Source organism: Asterias amurensis, chromosome 5 (genome assembly GCF_032118995.1).
Source record: "Asterias amurensis chromosome 5, ASM3211899v1".
Taxonomy (NCBI): Eukaryota; Metazoa; Echinodermata; class Asteroidea; order Forcipulatida; family Asteriidae; genus Asterias; species Asterias amurensis.
In genome coordinates, this window is record NC_092652.1 from 13,306,863 (window position 1) to 13,324,136 (window position 17,274).

General features: G+C 38.5%; 1 protein-coding gene and 1 long non-coding RNA gene across 4 annotated transcripts in view; both read right to left on the reverse strand.

Annotated features, from left to right (window-relative positions):
- LOC139937845 (tropomodulin-2-like) overlaps positions 1–17,274 on the reverse strand; it is a 106,795-nt gene that overhangs the window by 49,292 nt on the left and 40,229 nt on the right. For both annotated transcript variants that reach the window (XM_071933192.1, XM_071933191.1), the window contains exon 4: positions 3,473–3,595. In XM_071933192.1, coding sequence (XP_071789293.1) covers positions 3,473–3,595 — 123 coding nt within the window. The remainder of the gene's footprint in view (positions 1–3,472; positions 3,596–17,274) is intronic.
- Positions 9,038–12,519, reverse strand: LOC139937846 (uncharacterized). 2 transcript variants are annotated; one of them, XR_011786099.1, is made up of 4 exons: positions 12,501–12,519; positions 11,902–11,990; positions 11,413–11,525; positions 9,038–11,297 (listed from the first exon to the last, which is right to left on the reverse strand). It is a non-coding gene; the product is annotated as an uncharacterized lncRNA (long non-coding RNA). The 2 variants fall into 2 exon arrangements; XR_011786098.1 differs by lacking the exon at positions 12,501–12,519 and having other exon boundaries at positions 11,902–12,112.

Sequence of the window (17,274 nt, forward strand, 5' to 3'; positions counted from 1 at the left end):
CTGGGCATCCACCCTAATCGTCTTCCCGAGCCAATGATCCATACATCCAGCATGGATGCCAGCCATTAACAAACTATGCCGTGTTTTTTTTTCTAGAGCACTTTTTAAAGTTTGGCTGGTCTACTAATTGGACACTTTCTGAACAGAACAAAAAATTAAAAGTTCACAAATTTACAAATAACTTACAGAGTTAACAGAAGGTGAAAGACTTCCCTTGAAATATTATCCCATGAAATCCTTTACTTTTTGAGAAAAAAATTTTTAAAATTATAAATTCTCGATATCGAGAATAACAAATTTATTTTAAACACATGTCAAGACACGGTGAAACGTGCGGAAACAAGGGTGGGTTTTCCCGTTATTTTCTTCCGACTCCAATGACTGATTGAGCCTAAATTTTCACAGGTTTGTTATTTTAAGTTGTGATACACAAAGTGTGGGCCTTTGGACAATACTACTTACCGATGTTGTGCGATTGCTTTAATGCATTATGCACGATAGTACCACTTTTAATAAGTTTGATTGTTATATTCTTTAAAAAATGCCTGTTTCAGAATATCAAACTTGACCATGTAGTGAGTTAAAATGTTTGTCCTTTCCTGAACAAAATGAAACCTTTCCATAGAATGATAAAGACCATGGTACAACTCGATACGCAGTACACTACGAACGCAATTTCTTTGCCAATTGTTATACCATAATTATAACCCTTTAAACAACGACTACCGCCCTGTAGCAATTACATCTGTGATGATGAAATGCTTGGAGAAGATTATTCTACATAACCTCATCCAGCCGTTTCAGGAGAAACTTGACATCTACCAGTTTGCATACCAGCCTATTTGGCTAATCAGTCCAGGATGCTGTTCTGAGTTTCACACACGAAATCTACCAACATTTGGACAAACAGCAGTGTTACGTATGCAAGAGCTTTGTTAATTGACTTCTCATCAGCACTCAACACCATACAACCAACTTTGTTACTGGAGAAACTTAAACACTTGTGAGAAAAACCATCTTTAATTCTCTGGATAAGGGACTTTCTCTCAGAAAGAGTCCAAAAGGTTAAAGTCAACAACATTTGTTCAGACATGTCAGACCCTATAGTTTGTAATACTGGTTCACCTCAGGGCTGTGTCATTTCACCCATATTGTTTACTATTTACACTAATGGATGTACATCCAATCTCAGTTCAGTGAAAATATTCAAATACGCCAGTGACACAGTGATTCTTGGACTCATAAACAACCAGCAGGAGGGGGAATATAGGAAAGCGATACAGAACTTTAGCCAGTGGTGAAATGATAACTATCTCATACTGAATCCTCAAAAAACAAAACAGATTGTGTTTGATTTCAGACATATTAAGGGGCCGTTCACAATTATCAACATTTTCACGAGCGTACAAACCGTACGCTGGGGGGGAGGGGGTTTATGCCTGCCGTACGCTTTATAAAATATTTTTAATGTCGATCGTTTTTTTGGCCAGGGCGCTGAGCCCGGACAAAAATATCAAATGCGCCCGGACAAAAATGCTGCGCCTGGACAAACTCGTCGTCCGCCCGGACAAAAAATATCGCGCCCGGGCAAAACATTTCGAAAAACACTAGAGACGAACACAAACCACTGTTCAGTGCACTGCATCACCTACCTTTGTGTACCATAATAGTGTGCAGCGACTGGTACCCAGAAGTCGGCTATTTCATAACGGCATTCCGCGTGCATTTTTCTCTGTGTCGCAGGGCATCCTGACTACATTTTGACAACAGCGTGGTATTTAGACTTGGTTCCAAGTCTGTGATCGTGCGGTAATAGTTGTCCTGACATATTTTTTGATAAAACAGCGCCCTCTCGTGGCCAAACATCCGTCATTAGAGCGAGTTAGAGCGTGGTAGCAAACCTAATGGGGAATTATGCGGGGCTGAGATGCAGAGAAATGACCGCACTCTCAGACTTGAAATCAAGTTTACGTGGTACAAAGAGACCGATCAGAGATCGAAAAACACCCGGACAGCGATCGTGCACTAAAGTGGTTTTGTTCGTGTTGAATTGATTTGCGCAAAATTGTTTGCACAATCAGTCCATCTTGCAAGAATAGTTTGTGTAACTGCCGATCGTGCAGGAATGTTTTGTGGTTTATGCAATTGGCATATCTATTTGAGCATGAATATTTTGCGCAATTTGACAATAGTACAGGAGTAGTGTGCGCTATATGCCGATAGATTGGGAGATCGTGCATGAATTATCTGCGCAATTTAAAAACAGTGCAGGAATGGTTTGCGCAATTAGACGATACTAGTGCAAGATTGGTACAGCATAATAATAATAGACGGTGCGCGGCATCGTAGTCTGCAACGTACATGAAAATTTACTATGTACAGTGTACATAGCAAGGAAATGTATCTATATGTAGACTTGTGTGAAAAAAAATCAACATTTTATTCGTACACTTTTAGGGGGGAGGGGGGGGGTCTTGAAAAAGTGTACTCTTTGTACACTTGTGAAAATGTTGATAATTGTGAACGGCCCCTAAGAGAGGTGAACCTTTTGCTAATAGTATTAACCTCATTGGACAGGATATTGACATTGTGCAAAACTACAAATACCTGGGCAAAATAATTGACAATCAATTAAATTGGAGTGATCATTGCTCAGCGCTCATCACAAAGGGCTGTATTTTTTTGCGTAAATTTAATTATTTTCATGTAGATAAGGAAATTATTATTCTGTTTTACTCATCTGTTATTGAAAGTGTTATTACTCATTACTGTGTTGTTTGGTACAATGGAGCAAGAAAACAAGATAATGGTAAAATGAAACGGGTTGTGAAACAAGCATCAAAAATCCTAGGGATAGACATCAATCTTGATGAAACTTACAAAGATAAGGGACGATCTAAAGCAGAGGCAGTCGAATGTAACATTAACCATCCATTGAACAAATTCTTCATCAAACTAAGAAGTGGTAGGAGATGGCAGTCACTTCCATGCAAAACAAACAGGTACCTCAACCCCTTCATACCATACTCTATCCGTCTACTCAACCTCAGTGTTTAACTGCTTTGTTTACTTTCTGCTTATATGTTGTTTTCAGTATGATTCCATTGTGGTTTATTATGTAGTTTTCGGATTAATTAATAGTATGTATTTCCAGTAGTTTATTTATGATTGTGCTTTATTAATTTTGTCTGTATTGCAAATGAATTTCCTCCATGGTAGGACCAATAAAAATTGAATTGAATTGAATTAAACAAAAGTGCAGATAATCAGTAGGCTGCCTGGTTTTCTGAAAAACAGAAATGAAAGTTTGTGTTTCAGAGGAGAAAAAAGAGTTAAAAAATTGAATTTTCAGTCAAAATGTAAAATTACATGTTTTTTTCATAGCCTAGTGTGCATTAATATTCCAGACATGACTACTGTAGTGACTGTTAATCATTTTAAAGCTACACTGAGCATGTTTGAGATGGGTTACCTGCTAAATCAACCAAGTCTTCTTCAGATGCTTCTTCTAAAGCATGTTCCCAGTCAGCATCTAGTTTGATGTTCAAGTCTACATTCTTTGCACTTTCTTGAGTTTTTGCAGCATAAACTTTACCTAAAGAAAATGAAAGAAAAACATTGTTACACATTCTTTATTGTAGATGCCTATTGTCACCTTTATTTAGGTCACACCTTCTAGTCAATTAGTTCTATTCCTATTCAGTTAGAAAACAAAAACAGGCATGAGAGTGGACAGTGAACTAAAAATTAAGAATTTTGTAGGTTGTACATGTAGGCTTGGAGTGTGTGCAGTGCACTCGCTTGTCAGGTACCCGTTTGTTATTGTATTAAATGCAGTCTAAAAATAGTCTATTTGTCATTTGTTGGGCAGGGCGGCCAATAATTTTAAGAGCGCAGCCAATTCTTTAGCAGGGTGGCCCAAATTTAAGGAGGGCCGCCCGCCCTCCCAAAATATGTGTGTAAAGAGCACTGCAGGTGTTACAATAACAAACAATATCAGACACTTGATCGTTCATCTATAATAACATGTCTAAGGAGACATAAAATTATCAATTCAATATGCAAGATTTATGCAATGTTCAAGCTATAACTTTCCCTCAAATAGGCCTTTCCCTCAAAAAAATCAACAAGGAATTTCACAAATTAGTGAAGCAAACTTTAGAACACGGCCCAGCTTGATGCTTTCATTCAACTCTGTGCATACAATCACCATTCTCCGCTTCCTGTGCAAGCGCTGAAATATCTGCGCAGGCTTCGAAGCAATGATTACGTATGAGGAGTGTGAAATGCGCTTTATGTAAGGGCACAATTTCCGAAGTGTAAATTCTTTGATTACGGTGAAGCAGAGTTATTAAATTGGGCCAGTTTCACAAGATTAGTTTGTTCACAACAAGAAATTTCACATGTTTGAAGTGGCCTACATGGTGTATAGCAATCCTACTTATTACACATTCACAGGTTAAATTTCATGGTTCTGATTACCACCAAACTCTGCGATTATGTTCACCATTCTCCCCTTAGGGGGCCTACAATTATTTTTCTGTGCATGCGCGGAATTTACAGTGCAAGCGGAATTAAATGTGCTAGTTTAGAAGCACACAGACAAAATGAATACCTGCTAAGCTTTGTAATACTCTTTACGTATAAGCTCACAATTCAAACACTGGATCTTTGCTTCCAGAGCAGAGCCAATTGACATTGGATCTATTTGCACAGGATTTTTTCATGTGAAGCTGGTGACTAGGGTAATTTCCTACTTGACTATTCGCACCTCAAACCCAACTATGGCACTTGTTGCGACAAATGTTTGATTCTCAAGAATTAAGGCAAGTTCTGCCACAAGCACAATATTAATAATGTTGTTGTGAATAGTAGTAAGCGACACAACTGGTTCACCAAACAGGTACAGCACAGTTCATACTTCCTGCTAAATGCAAATCAAGTTTTCAAGTCAAGGGGCTGTTTTCGCAGCGAAAGTTTCGTTGCGAAAGTTTCGCAGGAGTTGAGCACAAGTCAACTGAAGCAAATTATTTGTTGTGAATATATGTCGTCAAAATTCATTGCATTCGCATTAGCAGGAATTAATTAATACCTTGTACAGTTTCCAGTCTATGATTGGTCAAAACCCGATCACGTGGAGATGTATTATCGGATGATAAGGACCGGCTTTGGAAAACAGCGAATAAATGGCCCCTAAACCAGCATACATTGTGCACAAATAGTTTGCGCTTTGCACTGTATCGCATGCATGCTTATTCATCATAGTTTCATAGCGTACGCGCTGAAAATGTATCAATTTTGATGTAACAGCTGCGCGCGTATAAACTCATTTGTCCATATTATGGTCTTGTTTACAGGGACATGCTACATGGCGCTGAGCTCATACGCACGATTTAACGCACAAACAGCTACATGTATCGTCCAATCATTTACCTCCTTTGACCCCAGTGAAGGCGCTTAAACGACCATTCTTTTAAAGAGTCAGTGGTCTCAAAGTATCAGTATTGTCATTAATGCACGAAAGAGAGGGGAACCTTTGAAACCTAAAATGTGGCCCCTGATCTGGAAGTATCATTGAGTTAACAGCGCCAGCCACCAACCCGGTCATTACCATGCAATGAAGACCAGGTCGCACTGTTATTCCCCAAGTACGAACCGAGCTGACATATTTATAAGGCAAAGTAACCCCAACGGATAGGGCCCTGGGCCAGTTTATCCGCAAAATTTCGCACTGACGCTCACCTTTCTCCGCTTACTGTGTGCTAGTCTCAAATATCGGGCTAGCTTTCCAGAGCTATAAGAATGCAAATAAGCGAGGATATAAACACGCAAGCATACATTCCCTGCTAGCTGTAAAATACACTTAACGTAAGCGCATAATTGCCTGCTTCCGTAAGTTGGATATGGGACGCAGACGCGCTATATTTTTTGTATTTCCACGAGCGCGCGTGTGATAACGTATTTCTCTTCAAGCAAACTTGGTGCGTGACATAGAACACACAAGACGCAGGTAGTGATATTAGCCGTGCAATATTATACACATATTGACTGCCAACGAGGTAACTAGTATACGTCTATTCCCTTGAGGGACTTTGAGTGACCAGAAGAGCGACCTATTTCCCTAGGCCGAAGGCCGAGGGAAATAAGCCCCTCTTCTGGTCACTCACAGGCCCGAGGGGGAATAGACGTATACTAGTAACAGAATTATGCCAGTCAATATGTGTTTTATAACACAGGTCGGACCTAAAATGTCAAATAAGAACAGAAAAGGGAATTTTGTAGTTTGTTCCCGTTCAAGTCAAGAGAGGGCGCTGTTACCGCAGGCACTATTTGCAAAGACTAGTGCCCGCTCTGGTACTATTCCAGCAAAACACGGGCGCGCGATCACTAGCCTATATTAGTTCGTGTTTCAGCCAACCAGAATACAGAAAAAGCAAGAGGTGTGTTATAAAGGTTTTTATCACCACTCCATTCTGCAAATCTGATTGGAGGATTAGCGCGTACTTGAAGATAAAAAATGTTTTTATCCCCCAAGTAGTTTTATCCCCCTAGTAGTTCGAGCATCTGATTGGGGGATTAGCGCGCACTGGAGATAAAGCGCAATATGAATTGGCATTCCTCAAAACAAAAAGCATTACAAGAAAACAAAAACTTATAGGCCTATATTCCCCAATAAATCCCAAAACAAATAATTATAAAATTAATGAAACCAATATAATAAAAATACTACAAACAACTACATGTAAAGGATCTGAAAAATTACTCTTTACACTGAAATGTTAAAATAACAAGTATGATTCACCACAAGACACTTACAATTTTTACATGCATTGATAGTAGGCCTACCATTTCTATGGTCATTTATAAAATGTGTATGCCGTGTAAACTTCCAAATCTCAGGCAGGTGTATTCGTCCATGAACGGTCTACTTTTACTCGTAGTCGTACGTGTACATGATGCCTTTGATCGAAGCCAAATAAGTAAAGAAACAAGTTTTTATGTTTCACATTGGTTTGTCTTCAGTGATAAGGTTTAGAAAGAAAAGGCTGGCACTTTGATTGACAACATACATAGAGCGAAAAACTGCAAAAATAGAGCTATTTATTAGCGAAAAAGTGGTTGCATCCATGTTCTTAAAGGAACGTTACAGAATTGGTTTTACCAATAACATAGTTGCTGGCAGTGTAAGCACTTTATGTAATCCATCATATACATAAACTGACAAACCTGTAGAAGTTTTAGATCGATCGGCCATCTGAGTCCCGAGAAAATAGTGAAAAACCGATTACACTTTTGCCGCTAAATCATTCGAATATCCATGCACGGTCTAGGCTTGCAAATTTCTATAGATAGATTTTTGAATGTCGCCCTCATGCGTTTTAGCACGGACAGCCGTTGAAATACTCATTCGTACTCAGGGTTTTGCGAGTTGGCCGTTTGCGGTTGTATACTGAAAGGTCACCGAAGGTTCATCTGCATTAATAATGAGGCCCTCCGTCACACGCGCGGTGTGTGCGTGTACAATCCATAGATATAAAATAGAATAACTAGATCGGCCGCGCGTACATACGCGGGTTCTGGCATGGGGGCTGCCATTGCCTATCTCCCGTGTACATTTTCTGTGCGTTGCCGTCAGCACGTGACTTGTTGCAGTCAGCACGTGACATTTAGCGCGTCAAAGGCCTATCTCCCGTGTTCATTTTCGCGCGTCGCCTTTCGAACGTGAATTATTTACCGCGTCCATGGCGAACAACATTTTTTTCTACACAGGCAATGGCGCGTATGTACGCGCGGCCGATCTAGTTATTTAATTCTATATCTATGGTACAATCATGTATGTGTGGTTGTTAACATCAATAGAGCTCCATGTCTTTGATACATACAGCATCAGCATACTCTTTTACTACTTCAACTTGAACAGGGATGATGGTGCTCACGGCCGGGGTGGGGGGGGGGGGGACACTCCATCAACCGTGGGAAAATACGCCAAGCTCATAAACAATTGTAAAGTACTGTCGATGAACATGGAGAAAAACCTGTTAGATAATTTATAACAACATGATAATTATGAAGTTTATTTTCATACATTTGTGTCGTGTCTAGTAAGATAAAAAAAGAGGAATCATTCACAGTAAGATAATAATTTTTTTTTAGAATCTTCCTCCACGATTGACCAAATAATCATGGAGGTACCGATCCATGATATAATAGACCTAATAGCTGCTTTATTTTATATTTTTTTATGTAACTGGCCCAAAACCCTCTCGTCGGAGGGAGTTATGGACCTACAATGCCATCACTCATGAGCTCTATGTATGAGCTCCACAATTACAAATGAAATGAAATTTTGTCGTGTCCGTGGAGCTATACCTACATTGTATTTTATAAGGTAAAGTACATGGATTATGTGAAAACGTAAACAACGACAACAAAATATACTGGGATCATCACACATGACGGGCGCAAAGCAACCCGGGCGGGCCGCGACTACACACAGCCGTCGGGCGGCCATGTGGCAGCCGGCGAGCCCGGACGCATCCCTCCACACGGAAACTATAGCCATTCTAAAAAATCTATCTCTTTTTCTTGACTAATTGTTCTGTTTCGAGCAACAAAAACAGGGAAAAAACTTTGGGCCAAAATCAAGGTTGAAAGGGGGGTTATGACAAGTGGTTCTTTAACTCGGTATACTGTACATAGCCTATATATTGCCTCAACAATGTCTTTTGACAGTGGCAATGGCAGTTTTATCCTTATCGTGTAGGCTCACGTGATTCATTTATTTTTCTGTATTTTTTTGTATTTACACACTTATTTTTATTAATCCATATCGGCTTTCTCAACCATGGGTCTTGAGTAGAGGTAGAATGTGTGTTCCTATAAGTGCATAACAGGGGGTTAGTTCCATTATAATGAAAATTTCCTCGAATAAAGAATGGAGGATACTTTTTTTAGTTAGCAACAAACGCAGCTACACATCACAGTACACGCGCCTGTGAATGAATGTTGTATATTATTGTACAAAACAGTCGTCCTAGCTGTATCTCGTGTAATAGCCTACAAACTAAAATGAGTTCGAATTCTTCACAAGTGGTTCGTGCCGATGAAGAAGTGTGGTCACCTGAATTGGAAGGACAAAGTCAGGTAAGGAATCGATGACATAAATAGCCCTCTCCCCCAACCCAGTGTTGTGTTTATGTGAAATCTAAGTTTCCGACTTTAGGTAGAACGAGATGCAATTCGTACACATCTATCCATGCTTACTCAAGCACCATGAATATGACAAATCCAAGGATACAATGGCCCTATAGAGTGTAGTTTGGCTAGAAAAAAACTCAGATTTCAGTAGACAAAATAATTTGCCAAAAATAAGTTATTATACTTTCACTAGTCATGATGGGCTCATGTGTGCGCGTTATTTGTGAAGTGCGTGCATGTGTGCATGTTTAGAGTGACCATTATTCATTTTAATCTTCTGCTTTTCTAGACTGATCCAATAAACCTCTCAACCAAAAAGAAATCGAAAAATTTATGTTCGAGGTCCAGCTTTGTAAACATATTGTAATTGTTGCAGTCGCATCTTGGTAAGCCTTCACATCATCTCAAGCTATTTATACGCAAAACTATTTCTCTGATGATACTGTAGATGATACATACTGTTATGAAATTATTTATAAACAGACAGTAAGCTTTCAGACTGAACTGAATTATTTTCTTTTTAATCATTAAATATAAAAAGTCATATCATGTCTTTAACCTACATACTACAACCAGAGGAAGGGAGGGCAGAAGAAGTGGGCAAGGCAGAAGAGCAAGGGGACAAGCTTAGGCACAGTAAGGGGACAAGGCAGCACAAGGTGAGAGGCATCATCAAGAGGGGGGAGAGGAAGGGCAGCCAGGGGCACTAGAGGCAGAAGGGTTGCGGCACTGCAACCTCTGCCACAAGCCCAGGCTGTGATTGTTCTTCGTGAACAGAGGCAGCAAAGATTAAGGGTAAACATCAATTTAAAATTAATTCACTAGTAGTGGTACATAAGTTGGGCAAAAATATTCTAACTTTTTATTGACATTTTAAATTCCTCATCAATTATTTACTACACAGAAAGGCCTATGATAAAAAAAAACATGTAAACAGAACAAATTCACCACTAGAATTCTGGGATTCACCCCCCCCCCCCAATCATAACTTTCGTTCTGGCTCTACCATGGTTGATAAATCCCTCGACAATCAAACTGTAGAGTTACATTAAATAATGTTCACACCTAAGAACAACAAAATCCAAAGCTCTTGTTGGACTTGATTACAATCAATTCAATTGTCAAGAAATCTGTCAAATAAATAATTAAATACCAATGTTAAAACACATCAGCCATGACTGCTAGCAAAAATGTGGGTACACAACTAGCGCAGATAATTGAAATGCACAAGTTTATTTTTAAGGTAAAACAAACCCACATGTACATTGTACATTTCTATTGAAACTTATGATTTTGTAGACTTGCAGACTACGTGGACCCCTTTTACTTGCAAACCACCCACATCCAAGTGTTTATTCAACATACTGGGATTCATGTACACAGGTGTAGATGGATGCTGTAGGTAGTGACAACCCTACAGCACGAACTGCATGTATACAGCTCATAAACCTGCACAATTTCAGTAGCTACAAATCCAGAACATAATTTTTTGTAGTATACTGTCATCAATGTAAGGTTAGTCTGATAATATAGATAGGGAATCAAAATAATTAAACATTGCCAATTTCTAATTACGCAGGAGGGCATTGCAAATATGTCAATCGAAGGAGTTCGGCAGTTGCTGCTGCAAGCTGCAGAGAGAAGCCCAGGTCTCATCTTCGACATTTTGCACGAGCAACCACAGCAGCCAGCCCAACCTCGGCCTGCTCAAGATCTAGAGTGGTGTACGTACTTGTACACATTGCCGACCAATGCCAACAGATGAGGAATGAATTTGTTGCAGAAATACACATGGGCATTGCCTTTCTTTACATCCAGTATGTACATTTAGCAACTTTCAATCAATACTGCACTTTAAAGGCAGTGGACACTATTGGTAATTACTCAAAATATTTATGAGCATAAAACCTTACTTGGTAACGAGTAATGGGGAGAGGTTCATAGTATAAAACATTGTGAGATCTAAAATGATCCAGTGTAGACCCGACCATGTGAAGGCAACCTCATCTTCAAGTTGTGCAGCTTCTTCCTCATCCTCGTCGGCTATTCTGTGGACTTGTTCAGCATGTGCAACCACTTGAAGTCCTTTACAGCTTTTTCTAAAAAATACATGGAATAATGTCAGCTGTCTATAGAATAATGCCAGTTGCGTATGTACAATAAAAGTAATTGCATACCGGTACTTTAGTTTAAAAAACAAGACAAAAAACTTACCCTATTTACATGACATCACTGGCTTCCACAAATCGTCATCTTGTAGGGTTATATCACCCTCAAAATCCTGGGGGTAAATAAACTGCCCATCAACCTTGTAGTTGACACTGATGCTAAATTTGAAAAAAATAAGAACACAAAAATGTCATGAAACGTACTCTTAAGTGACATAGTTTTCCAGAAAGTAGTAATTTTCCACGAATTTGATTTAGAAACCTAAGAATTTGATTTAGAGGTCTCGAAATCAAGCATCCGACATCCGAATGCACACAACTTTGTCTGACAAGGGTGTTTTTTTTTCATCATTATTATCTTGCAATTTTGACGACAAATTGAGCTTAACTTTTTACAGGTTTGTTGTATGTTGAGAAACACCAAATGAAAAGACTGGTATTTGACTATTACCAGTGTCCAGTGTCTTTGAAGGAGGTTTGAAAAGATTAATTTTATTATTAGCAATGCAAAAACATAGAAGTAAAATTAACTTACAATCCAGAGGAAATGGAGTCACTGTCATGATAGTCTCTAGTGATTTTGTCTCCACAGGTGTTGAACTTGAAACAGCCATTGGTAGGCCTCTAGATGTGGAAATAAATAAGAAAGCTTTATTTAATATTGTCAGTGAGTGACTGAACACATTCGATACAGAGGCCAGTCTAATTGTCTAGATTTTGTTTTTCAAGGTTCCTAAATTATAACATTATAATAAATAAAAAGCAAAAAATAGTTAATGGCCTGACGTTTCGACCCTAGCAGAGTCTTTCTCGAAGGCTTTAGCCCCTAGCAGAGTCTTTCTCGAAGGCTGTAGCCTTCGAGAAAGACTCTGCTAGGGTCGAAACGTCAGGCCATTAACTATTTTTTGCATTTATACTCTCGGTCCATTTGGTTGGTAAGTTGTTTGCAACAGCTAATTCTATTTTCTCAATAAATAAAAAGGTGAAATAAAAATAAAATCATGAATTCACAGGGATTTCAGAGTGCTAGTGAGTTTTGACGGTGGAGATTTTCTTAATGAATCTTTTTTTTTTTTTCGATATGATGTGGATGATGTGAAAGGTTTGTTGGATTCTAAAATACAAAATACTCACTTCATAGGGCTGGAACTGGAGGTGCTGCTGCTTCTTCTCCTCGATGGTGCATGTTGTTGGCCGACGACGTGTTTATCCAGTAAAAACGTGGCCAACCTACTAAGTACTAGCACACGACATTTTCATTTCTACTGATGTTCAACGCCATCTCTGCATAACGGAAACTGGAAGCTTCGTCGATGTGTTTAGCAGAGATAGCGTCTTTTTATGGTCTTCGTTATATTTTGCTTTAGATCTTTTTTTATTTTTTTGCACTCTCTGCGAGTGTCGGACGGCCCGTTTTTGGTACGATCATCCATTGTTGCTGACAAATATTGGTTGATTGCATCGGTAATCCCCCGGCGGCGGCGCGCCGAGTGTGGATGGAGTGTGCACCAAAAGTATTCAATGGGCCGTGCGTGTGTGTACTGGATGGGGTGCACGAGTTTAAGTTAGTCTAGTTGCTGACCACATATTCCTTAACCTCTTTTAATGTAAACATAGGTCAGAGATTTGGGGTGTGGGAGCCAGACTACGTGTATGTACACAACACAACCTCGTATGCAACGGTGGGTTAACTTGGCGCGCTCGAAAAAGTTTTTAAAGTGTTATGGGCGCGGCGAGATCGATCATCATTCAGAACGACGTTTGCTGCGAACCATAGAAACCGACCGTTCGCGAATTATTTACGTGTGCCCAATTGAGTGAAAAAATAGCTTTTATTTGTCGTGTGAGGGCAGTATCTACGAAATTGATTAAAAAAAATGAATAAAACGCTACCGGAGCGATAAAGTCCGATCGTTAAATTACTTTTCTTTCTTTCTCATCAAATATGGAATTTTGGACGGAAATATTTCAAGGGATGTTTCCTACTATCATCATCATTAAACCGTGTAAGTGTTATGTAAATCTGTGATCTTAGGAATTTTTAACGAGGTTTTTTCTTACCAATTCTGAACCCCCCCTTTAACTCGATGCTATAAACCATGATGCTTCGTAATAAATCGAAGAACCAACTTCCTCCATAGTGCCTACACCCATTAAAGATCGTGCTGCGCCGAGGACAAAATCAGGATCATTTTATTTTCCGGAAAGAAGCTTCTCATGAGCAAAAAATTTGGAAAAAGGGAACATGTTGTACTGATTGTTTTTAAAATGTACGTACATATTTCTTATTGTAAAAAAATGTAAAATGTATGCGTTATAATATTGATTTTGTCGAAATTCCTGGAGGATTTGAACTGCAGACCATATGAGTAATAAATAGCACCCGCGGTAAACCGCGGCCCCAATCGATCTATCAACACAGAAGCTGTGATTTTATTCCTTATATAATAACAGTATATATTTATGAAAAATAATTTCAAGATGACTGACATAATAAATTACTTCATTTGGCACAACTTCAATACCAAGAGAATAAGAATAATATGAAGATTTTTTGAAAATCGGTCGTTATTTTGGGAAAAATGGTGTTAACAAGAGTGCCTAATTAAATATTCATGTCATTATAACTCAGCTAATTGATTAAGAAATTAAACAACACCAAGTTTTGCGACTAGACATAGAATTTTTGTTTACAAAAACACTGTGTTCGGTTGGACGTTACGTGATGACGTAGTTCAAAAACATTGAACCATAAAGATGACTTTTTCTACAACGTGTCGTTAATTTTTATAGTTAAACTTGTATCACAGTTTTTAACTCCTTTTTTCTTCACAAATGCAATATGTTTGTGTGAGATTGGCTTTAGGTTTTAATTTGCAATTCATGGAAACCCTTTAAAATTTAGCTACCCCTGCACGGGATGATGTACACAGATTTGATAATCAACAGCGCCCTCTTTTGTTGGACAAACAAGAGCGCTTTTGGGATTCCCCCAAACGTTCGCGCCATATGATTTGTACACATTTTAAACGTTGTTTTATTGTTATTTAATACCTGATGACGTCATTATGACGTAATTAGCACTGTGTTGTCTTAAAAACACCAAAAGGTTCAACTATCTGTTGAGTTTCAAGGTTCAAATCGATCTCAATCTTGAGTTATGCCGTAGATAAGCTCAATGGTTGTTTTTTTTTATGAAAAAAAACACGAAGGCGAACTTTGACCCAGGGAAACGACCCGGAAGTTAAGGTCGTACGATTTTGGCGTTAACTTTTCAAATGTTTCCCACATCAAATTTTTCAACATTAAAAACCTTGTCATGACCTCATCAATGACGTCATCATTCCAAAAAAGTGGCGGTTTCATCTACTCACTATTGCCTATGTACATAGTAAGTTTTAAGTTTGTACAAGCTTTACTTTTGTTTAAAATCACAAAAGTTGTTTTTTTGATGTCAAATACACGAAGGCGAACTTTGACTCAGGGTAACGACCCGAAAGTTAAGGTCGTACGATTTTGGCGTTATCTTTTCAAATGTTGTCCAAGTCTTTATCTATCCGATGCTGAAGTATGAACATCATAGCTTCAATGTTCGTTGAGATACAGCAACAAGCAAATTGTAATTTTTCAACATTAAAAACCTTGCCATGACGTCATCAATGACGTCATCAATCCAAAAAAGTGGCGGTTTCATCTACTCACTATTGCCTATGTACATAGTAAGTTTTAAGTTTGTACAAGCTTTACTTTTGTTTAAAATTGCTGGAGAAGGTTCGCAGGGAAAGAAGAACACGAGGAGAGAAAAAAAAAAAAAAAACTAGAAATTGAGAGTTTGTGTACAAACTCAGGGTGTTCGGGTGAATGGTCAAATGAGGTCACGTTGTGTACAACATTTGTAGAACATTACAAGAGGTTTCATGTAGTGAAAGAATCTTGTACGTAGCGTTTGTGGTTCTCAAGATATGAATTTTTCAATTATTTACCGTTTATTTAACGTAATGACGTCATCAATGACGTCATCATTCCAAAAAAGTTGCGGGTTCATCTACTCATGAAGGTTCATGTTTATGATAAGTTTCAAGTTCATAGTAGTTTAACATTTTGTTCAAAATCGCACGAAGAAAGATGAGGCGAATCCCAGCGTAGTGGAATTTGAATTACGCGCGCCTTCAACGGAGTCTGCATGTGTATACACAACCCGTAATGCCCACAGCCACGCAGTGCTGTTTTGTCGTAGAGCATGGATACAATGTAGGCCTACATGAACTACATGCACACACACCCACACACCCACAATACAATAGTAGCATTCACATACATGAATGGCGATACTATCTGGTTTCTACGCGTAATGAATGGAGGTCAACACAAACGCGTGCTTTTACGACCAGAAGGCAAAATTCAACTGGCATTATGTTTGTGCAAAAGTTTGAGCAGGATAACTGATCTTCAAACTGATATTCAAATTTTGCGAATATGATATATAGTTCTTGAGATATGAACTTTTGAAATTTTGAACTTCCGGTTTCAACCGGAAGTAAAAGTCACATGAGGTCACGTTGTGCACGACTTTTGTAGCTAATTACAAGACCTTTTATATGCACCAAATATCTTGTGTGTGGCATTTGTAGTTCTCAAGATATGAACTCTCCAATTTTTAGCGTTTTTTTGAACGTAATGACGTCATCAATGACGTCATCATTCCAAAAATGTTGCTGTTTCGTCTACTCATTAAGATCAATATATATGGTAAGTTTCAGGTTCATACAAGCTTTAGTTTTTGCGACAATAGTTGTTCGGCTGGTGGCCGAACACCTAAAAAGAACAATAACAATAGTTGTTCGGCTGTTGGCCGAACACCTAAAAAAACATAACAATAACAATAGTTGTTCGGCTGTTGGCCGAACACCTAAAAAACATGACAATAACAATAGTTGTTCGGCTGTTGGCCGAACACCTAATTAAGTCACGTACATGTACTAAGCTTCGATTCCATAGTTGACTCAAGTGTGTCATTTCTACCGTTTCTAAGATTACAAAAAAACAAAAATCGTGCGTTAAACCTATGGCGTTTTGGCGGAAACCAAGAACAACGTTTCTAAAACGTTTTGAAAAAACTCGACGAAAACATTACCTGTTCCGACGGTAGGTCGGAACAGCTAAAAATTAACGACACGTTGTAGAAAAAGTGATCTTTATATTTCAATGTCATCACGTAACGTCCAACCGAACACCGTGTTTTTGTAATTAACAAAAATTCTATGTCTATTTTGTTTAATTAGGTGTTCGGCAAACAGCCGAACAACTATTGTTATTAATATGTTTTGTTTATTTTTTTCGTCTTCTTCTTTCTCTTCGAAACTTCTCCAGCAATTTTAAACAAAAGTAAAGCATGTACAAACTTAAAACTAACTATGTACATTGGCAATAGTGAGTAGATGAAACCGCCACTTTTTTGGAATGATGACGTCATTGATGACGTCATGACATGGTTTTTAATGTTGAAAAATGATCATTTGCTTGTTGCTGTATCTCAACGAATATTAAAGCTATGATGTTCATACCTGGCCATCGGATAGATAAAGACTTGGGCAACATTTGAAAAGTTAACGCCAAAATCGTACGACCTTAACATCCGGGTCGGTACCCTGGGTCAAAGTTCGCCTTCGTGGGTTTTTTTTTTCATCAAAAAACTACTTTTGAGCTTTTAAACAAAAGTAAAGCTTGTACAAACTTAAAACTTACTATGTACATAGGCACTAGTGAGTAGATGAAACCGCCACTTTTTTGGAATGATGACGTCATGACAAGGTTTTTAATGTGGAAAAATTATCATTTGCTTGTTGCTGTATCTCAACGAATATTAAAGCTATGATGTTCATACCTGGCCATCAGATAGATAAAGACT